General features: G+C 31.5%; 1 protein-coding gene across 1 annotated transcript; it reads right to left on the bottom strand.

Annotated features, from left to right (window-relative positions):
• Positions 1–5,957: 5,957 nt before the first annotated feature.
• On the bottom strand, positions 5,958–6,934 carry LOC149217051 (uncharacterized). Its single transcript, XM_089390120.1, has 2 exons — positions 6,544–6,934; positions 5,958–6,229 (listed from the first exon to the last, which is right to left on the bottom strand). The coding sequence occupies exons 1-2, from the start codon at positions 6,932–6,934 to the stop codon at positions 5,958–5,960; spliced, it is 663 nt and encodes a 220-aa protein (XP_089246246.1).
• Between the last annotated feature and the right edge of the window lie 1,954 nt (positions 6,935–8,888).

Here is an 8,888-nt window from a genome sequence, read left to right as displayed (position 1 = left end):
TATTATGCTAAGGTCTTAAGCTTATCGTAGGGATTTTTGTCTATTAGTCAATAGTTTTGTTCGCCACCTTCTTTGGCTTTGTCTTTGTTTGCTATGTTGGTCAACAACTTTGTTCGCTACTAAGTTTTTCTGGACTCCTCGTTCCAAAACTCCTCGTTCCACTCAGAGCCTTTAGTTTCCCCATGATGCGCAGTTGGTCCCAACCAGGTTCTCAATGTCATCACTATAACCCTCTAAATTTTATACATTATTTTTGTTAATATAAAGTTCTTGACTTGCTTAAAAAAATAAAATTATTTTTCATATTTATCTTTTATTTTTTATCCCACATTTACTAAATTTTAAAATTTTAAATGATGCATATATTATTTGCTATATATTTCCTTTCTTCCTTTGTATTCCTCACATCAAATCTCTCATAAAGCATTAGATAGAAAGCTTGGAACAAATGATAAAAAGTTACAAAATCAGTAAGAAGAAAATTTGTGTTTTTAAAATAAAAACCACCAAAAATACATCATATTTAAGAGAAAACACACACAAAAGAAAATACACAAAAATATATTTTAGGGACATTCAAAAGGGGAAAACACTATTTTAAAGTATATTTTGGAGACAAAGAAATAAAAAATTAAAAATAACCTTTTTAATTAAAAAATGACATTTAAAAGGGGAAAACACTATTTTTAAGTATATTTTGGAGACAAAGAAATAAATATTTAAAAGTAACCTTTTTAATAAAAAAAAATAGTTAAATTGTTTTTTAATCGTTTTCTCTTTTACTTTTTAAAAAACAAAAAGCCAAAAAAGTCTCAAACACATCAATAGTTTTTAAGGAACAATACTTAAATTTAAATAAAAAAGACCTTTAGTAATATGCTGAATAACGGTAAAAATAAAGGAAAAAATAAATAGAAAATTTTAATAAAATTATATATATATATTAATAAAAATAATATTTTAAAATTATGTAATAAAAAACAATATTTTAAAAATAATAAATTAAAACCACCATTAATAAAAATTCAAAAAATTGAAATATAGTTTAGGTTGGGCATAGGGGTGATTTCTAGCACTACCTTCCCCTATTCAAATAGGGAAGTGAATCCATTTTATCATTGTAGGCGTCATGTTAGTGCTTTTTGGCTTTTTGTAGGGTTAAGGGTAATGCTATAGTTACTTATATATATATATATTGCTATAGTTACTTATATATATATATTTTGATATTGAAATTGATATTGGAGGATTTTAAGATGTTTGTTTTCACTTTTTAACTTAAATTTTTTTGGAGTTTTTGTGGATGCTAAATCAATTCATAAATGTAATTAAAAACTGATTTTAACTAACACCAATTAAGATTTGGACAAAAACAAATCGTTAGATTTAAAAGAAAGACTTTATAAACTTATATATAACTAATATTTGTTTTCATTTTTCCAAAAAAAAATATTAAATTTTTTTAATTTATATTTTCATTAATTTTATTTATATTTTTAATTTATCTTTTAATTGCTCTCTATTTTGAGTTTTTCTAATTTATTATTTTATTAATTTAAAAAATAAATATTATAGTTTTAATATTTTTTTTATTTGTTTGGTTTTTTTCTATAATTTGTTTTTTAAATTGTTTTATGATATTATTTTTTTAATTACTATTTTTTAAGTTTTTAAATAATTTTTATTTCAAAATTATAAGTGTTTTTGTTTTTTGGTTTTGTTTTGTTTTTTTGTTTTTTGTTTTTATAAAGATCTTAAGGAAGGTGTCTAGAGCAATGTCTCTATTAGACTTGGTATGATTTTAGCTCACAAGAAAGGGGTATGTGGTTCTCACTATAGTTGGCATTGCATGTGCTCCCATCACTTTATTAATCATGATACAAAGTTGGCACAAGGTTAAATGTAATTTGAATATTGCTAGTGGCATAGGGAGGTATAGAGAGGCTTAGTAGGAGAATTCTATTAGATTGGCAAAGCTAGAGGGGAAAATTGATAGTGTTGGCCCCAAGCTAACCATTTTAGCGAGGAGATCACCTGACATTTCCAGTGCGGATGCTTGGAGATTCTGCCCAATATGTTAATATGTCAAGGTCTAACATAGCCAACCTCTTTTTATAAGTTTCTATTTACAAGATGCTCTAATTAGAGGAAATCTTTGCAACCTCAAGACTCTAAACTTATGTTAGTAGTCCGATTTCCCTTCAAGCTTACCAATAACAGAAAAATTTTGATATATTTAATCCTCATTTTACATAATGCAAAATGCTTAACTTAAATAATAATAATAATAATAATAATAATAAAATTTTGATCTATTTAATCCTCATTTTACATAATGCAAAATGCCTAACTATAATAATAATAGTAATAGTTAAAATTTTGTTTTAAGTTTTAATCAATTTTTATTTTTTATTTTTTCCAAATTAATTATGTTTTAAGTTTATTTAAAGATAAAAACATTAATTTTATTATTTTTTTTTACAATTTTTTTATATGTTTTTTCTTTTCTATGTTCATTGATTTTACATATATAATATTTTTTAAAGTTTTGAATGTTTTTTAATAATAATATTTATACATATTTTTTAAGAAAAAAAATTTATAATTTTTTATTTTCCAAATTTAAATTAAAAAAGAAGTTGTTGTTTAAATACATTTCATTATCACCGGTTCAATTCCCCGTGGGTGCTTAGTTTAGTCTTAACATAGAAAAAAAAAAAAATACATTTCATTAGTATTATAAAATAAAACCTAAAAAAAAGGGAGTTGTCTATAATGCGACTTTTTGGAGATTCCGGTGACGGAATCCGGTGGAAGAAATTGAGGTTAAATCTTGATTTGTTGCAGTTAAAATGGTTTTTTAACTGCATATTTGGATTCAGCACCCTCGAAAACCCCTGTGACGCTTTCATTGTGCAGAAAATAGCTATCAAACTTGCGATTCCAATAAATTCCTGCCGGATTTTGACCGGGAAAACCCGCCGGAAAAGCTTTCAAAAAGTCGCATTATAGACTATTTCAAAAAAAAGGGGCTCCTTTCAATCCACAACACGAATCAAGTGGTTGGTATACTCACTTAAGAGTATACTAATTTAAAAAAGAGAAATATATTTTTTCAAAATTAAAATTAAAATTAAAATTAAAATAAAATAAATAAATTCGTGGATTAAAAGAAAAAACGTTAATAGAATTATTAATAATTATTTTTTAATAAAATTATAAATTTAAAAATATATATATATATATGTAAAATTAATTAAAATAAATTAATAATAATAATAAAAAAATGGAGATGGTGATGATGGTTCTACTGAGATTGGAGAGAAGCCTTCCGAGCTCACTATAATTTTGACATTTTAAAAGGATAGGAAGGTCAGTATTGCAATAGAGATTTTGAAACTGAGATCAAATGTGGTTGTGCTTGGGGCACTCTAAGAGGAAGTGATTTTCATCCTCGATGTTCGTATTCTCACAAAGATGGCACAACTTTTCCATCCAGCGTGTTTTAGGAACTGCCCAACGACCCGTTTCACTATGGAGCTCATGAGAGTTCATTCTAGTCTTGGCTATATTAATTTTCTTCTTTGAGCTAGTTAAAACAGAGGGATACTTTTGATCTTTTAAGGTAGGGTTGATGACCTCCTTATAATATCTTAATTTTCTTTTAGCTGCTAAATCTTCCTGACACCACATTTTTTCTTTGAACTTAGAAGTAACAATATTTTTAATGTTATTAATGTTTTGCAATGCAACATTCTCGTCGATCTCCCAATTGTTTAACCAGGCCCTGGTGTCTTTATACCAGCCTCACTTGAGCCTTAGATGGTTTAACCAGGTCCTAGTGTCTTTATATCAACCTCGCTTGAGCCTTAGGTGGTTTTCATAGCTAGGCTCTCCATAGGGGGAAAGACCCACTTCTATAAGGAGAATAAGATAGGGTGTGTTGCTTTTAATTTTGAGGTTATACATTATAAAACATTTCTGGATTTGCTCAATCATTCTCCAAGATTCTCTAAAAATGCTACAATCCCAAACCTCACATCCATATAAGATAACCAAGATAACTAAAGTTTCAATTTAAATAAAAATTTATTCATAAATTCATGAATTAAAAAATAAAATTAATAAAATCATAATTTAAAAAAAAAACATTTAAAAATATATAAATATAAAAGTAATTAAATAATAATAATATAATAATAATAAATATAAAAATTACAAATTAAAAAAAATATTAATAAAAATAAAAATAAAGATAATGAATTGAAAATTAAAACCAACATTAATAAAAGTAAAAATAATAAAAATTCATTACATTAGCCATAGTGGTGATATCGAGTCGTGCCCTCCCCTCATTCAAAAGTGGAAGTGAACACAGTTCATCGTTGCAGTGGTAGTGCTAGTGCCCTTTTGGCACCTAGCAATGCACAGGTTAACGTCGGAGCTTGCCTCTCGACCCAATGTAAATTGTATTTTATATTGTAATTATAGTGTTGATGTTTTTTTAATTGGTGTTTTTATTATTATTATTATTTTACAGAAATGGATAGTGGGTATATTAAATATTTGGCTTTAATGTCAAAGAGCAGATTACAAAAGGTGAGTCTAATTCTATGAGTACCTCACAACCTTGCAAGGTTGTGGCATTTATGCTTAGCTCACATCTCTTTTAGCTGCTACTAAGTGATCAACTTCAGATATTTTCCCAAGTTTGTGAATACATACAAACTGATTTAACAGTAGGCAGTAAAACATGACAGCTTTCTACATTAAGGAATTGGTTCCCATGTTTCCTGTCCGCCTCCTTATTATTAGTCTCAACACATGGTAGAAATTCAATTTCTGGAATGATTCTCCAAGATCTGTTATTCTGAAGATCAGCCTTGCAAGTCTTAGGTCCGTTGGCTTAGAATGTGTCACCATAGTGTTAGTAATAACCTAAGAGTCCCCAATTACATTAGCCTCCCTGATGTTCAACACTTTCAAAATCTTGAGACCTTGGAAAAGAGCCAAAGCCTCAGCTTGAATGCTAGAAGTGGTGCCCAAACCCCAAGCGAAACTGTGGATCGTTATGCCATCTGGATTTAGTATGACGCCTCTAGCGCCAGCTCTTCCAGGATTTCCCTTTGCAGCCCCATCAAAAAATAGAGAGTATCTCTGATGATTTGTGATCCATCCCTGGAATTCTTTAGCTGTAGCCCTTATTTGCCATTCTTTGGGGAGGGAGATACTCTTTGCAATTTTTTGGAACTGAAGATCGAGAGAAGAGCCCCAATTTATATCTTGCTGGCTGAGATTTAAATCGTCTTTATGATCTCTCAGACACTCTTTTAACTGGCATTTAATCTTAACTACCACAAGCTTGGCATCCTGTTCGTAGTTTCTGAAGATCCTTTTATTTCGCTCAAGCCAAACCTACCAACAGATTATTTTAGGGAGAGTAGACCAAGCAGCTTTGATAATTTTGTTTTTGGAGGAGGACCAGGATACCTTTGCAGCCATTTAGCAAAAAAATCAGGAATGGAGGAAGGCAAAGCGAAGCTGGAACTCAAAGTTCCCAGCAGCTCGGTCCAAATCTACAATGTGAAGATGCATTCAAGCATCAGATGAGTTACGCTTTCCTGGTTTACCTTACAAAGGCTGCACCTTGAAGGGTCGTGGAAACCTCGCTTCTGAAGATTATCATCTGTCAAGATTTTGGAGTGGCATAGCAGCCAGTTGAAGAAATCGATTTTTGGCAAGGAGGGATAATGCCATATCCCTTTCCATGGCTTTGGGTTCGTGGCCACATGAGGGCGCTCACACAGCTTGGCGTATCCTTGAGCTATGGTGTATCCACCAGCCTGTGCACCCCAGCCTCTTGAGTCCCGATTTCGAGCCAGCGATGGAGCCAATCTATGGAGCTTGGAAAGCAAGACCTCGTGCTCCATAGACAATTCTGGGGGCGTTTGAAGATTCTAGCCAGCCCAGCGTGAATCCTGCCAGACGGAGATGTCCCACAGGGAACGCATTCTAGCCTCATTCATCCATCTGCGCAGTGCTTGAAGAGAGCGACAGTCTCCCAACGACTCATTATTCATTATTCTGTCTGTCCAAAGGTTGATCCTTTTTCCATTTCCGGGAACCCAGTAGGCATGAGCATTGATGAGAGGACAGGCTTTGATACAGAGCTTCAGAAAGGGTGTATTTGGATGTGTCAGAGGGTGATCTAGACAGCGGGAGCGCTGGCCTTTGAAATATTTTTTCCAAAGAGCTAATTGCGCCCAGCCAGGGTTAGGTGCAATAATTCTCCAGATTAGCTTAGCTCCCATTGCAATATTATGATAGCCAAGATTTTTGAAATTCAAGCCTCCTTCCAACAGCGGTTTGGAGATGGATTCCCAGTTGACAAGCAGAATCTTTTTCTCATTCTGCTTGCCCCCCTTCCAAAATTTTTTCGAATAATCTCCTCCATTTTTCTGAGAATACCAGTGGGAGCAAGAAGGACAAAAAACTGAAATAAGGGAAGGCTGTTAAGGACTGATTTGATGAGAACAGACTTACCAGCAATGTTAAGCCAGGAAAAGCCCCAGGCAAGTAGCTTGTTCTTGAATTTCTCCAATTGGGGGAGCCAATCTCTGTTGTAGGCTCTTTTGAGAAATACAGGGAGGCCCAAGTACTTGAAGGAAGTCCAATTTGAGGAGGCGGCGAAACCAAAGGATCTGGAAATGGCATTGAGCAAGCTGGGAGTGGTGTTCCAGCAATAGATATGGCATTTGCCATTGTTTAGACTGCTTCCCGAGATCATACAAAACTCGTCCAGAGCTTCTTTAAATCTGGAGGCAATGAGTACAGAAGCAACTCCCAATAGCAAGGTATCATCCGCAAAGAGGGCATGATTTATGTTTTTAATGCCTCTTGCTATGCAGAGCCCAGCGATTTCCTGATCTGTCATTTTTTTGTCTAAATAAAAACTGAGAACTGAGGCTTGAAGAACAAAAAGAAGTGGTGAGAGAGGGCACCCCTGCCTGAGTCCTCTCGTGGCTTTGAAAAAATCAGCACCTCTGCCATTTACTAACGGGGCGATCCAAGGCTCCGAATTGCAAGCCCGAATCCATTTTATAAAATTCGCACCAAATCCAAGCTTATGTAAAACTTTCAGCAAAAAACTATGCCTTACTCGATCAAATGCATTTGCTAAATCAAGTTTGACAACCATACCTTTTTCATTACGAGTCAGACTTGAGTGGATTGCCTCTTGGACCAGAATGAAGTTGTCCACAATCTGTCTCCCTTGAATGAAGCCTCCTTGGCTTTCCGGAATGTGGTGTTTTTATTATTATTATTATTGTTTTGTTTTGGGTTAAATTAAAAAAATTGCTTTGTGATTTAATTTAATTTTTAATTATTAAATTTTGTTTTTTTGTTTTGTTTTGTTTTGTTTTTTTTTTTTAATTTGAAAACATTATTTTATGTTAATATTTTTTTTTAAAGTATCTATTTAATTTTATTTTTTATTTTTCATATATATAATTATTTTAGATTTCTTTTAATTTCGGATTTATCAAGTGTCTAGAGGGATCAAATCTCTTGAGGTGCAAACCTTTTTTTTAATGTAAAATTTGAGGAAAGGTTTGCACCTCGAGAGATTTGATCCCTCTCAACCCTTGATAGATCCGGAGTTAAGATGGATCTAGGGTGGTTCTAGTCGTGTATGGCCGGAAAATCTAACGAACAGATTATTGATTTTATCAATAATATGTAAAGTCATCTGATATTAAATATAATAATTTTATATATGCTAAATATGTCTCAGATTAATCTCGTCATTTTAATTTTAAATTTTCTTAGTTACTTTTGTTTTCTTTTCATATCAATTATATGAAAAGTACTTTTACCTTCTTTTCATATCAATTATATGAAAAGCACAAGTTAAATTGTAAACCATTTAAATTTTTAGCTTGTTTTAATTTTAAATTTTCTTAGTTATGTTTGTCTTTTTTCATATCGATTATATGAAAAGGATAAGTTAAATCGTAAACCATTTAAAACTTTAGCTCAAGATACTGTAGTAAACATCATACATTGTCTCTCTTTCTCTCCAATATTAATAGGTTGAATTACTATAACACAAAAATCAATGTACATTGTCAATAATTCTTTATGCTTACACTAAAATCAATGCACAATACTAATCCAATCTTTTAAAATGAATGAACCATCATACATCCAATTACATCAAATCATAAATCAACATCTACACTGAAATCAATGCATCTAATGCAAACAATTAAATAAGATTAGAAAAGAACATTTACACTAAAATCAATGCATCTAATGTAATCAATCAAATACGATTAGAAATCAACATTTACACTCAAATCAATGCATCTAGTGCAAGTAAGAAAATAGGTTTATAAACAAACATCTACACTGAAATCAATGCATCTAGTGCAAGTAAGCAAATAGGATTATAAACCAACATCTACACTGAAATCAATACATCTAGTGCAAGCAATCAAATAGGATTAGAAATCACCATCTACACTGAAATCAATGCATTTAGTGCAAGCGATAAAATAGGATTAGAAATCATCTACATTGAAATCAATGCATCTAATGCAAGCAACCAAATATTATTTTAAATCAAGATCTACATTGAAATCAATGCATTTAGTGCAAGCAATCAAATAGGATTAGAAATCACCATCTAAACTGAAATCAATGCATTTAGTGAAAGCAATCAAATAGGATTAGAAATCATCTACATTGAAATCAATGCATCTAGTGCAAACAATCAAATATCAATAGAAATCAACATCTACACTAAAATCAATGCATCTAAACTGAAATCAATGCATCTAGTGCAATAAATATTCTTCGCTCTCTCTCCCCTCCATATATATATA

Source organism: Pinus tabuliformis, chromosome 1_1 (genome assembly GCF_031772625.1).
Source record: "Pinus tabuliformis cultivar Carrire ecotype Pingquan chromosome 1_1, CPIR1, whole genome shotgun sequence".
In the NCBI taxonomy this organism is placed as follows: domain Eukaryota; kingdom Viridiplantae; phylum Streptophyta; class Pinopsida; order Pinales; family Pinaceae; genus Pinus; species Pinus tabuliformis.
This window is presented reverse-complemented; position numbering and strand designations above follow the sequence as displayed.

Bases quoted from the DNA above. Each gene is read 5' to 3' on its own strand.
- LOC149217051 (XM_089390120.1), bottom strand. From the start codon at position 6,934: ATGACAGATCAGGAAATCGCTGGGCTCTGCATAGCAAGAGGCATTAAA. The intron at 6,230-6,543 runs GTAAGTCTGTTC...AATATTTCAAAG, and splicing joins TTCCTGGCTTAACATTGCTG to GCCAGCGCTCCCGCTGTCTA.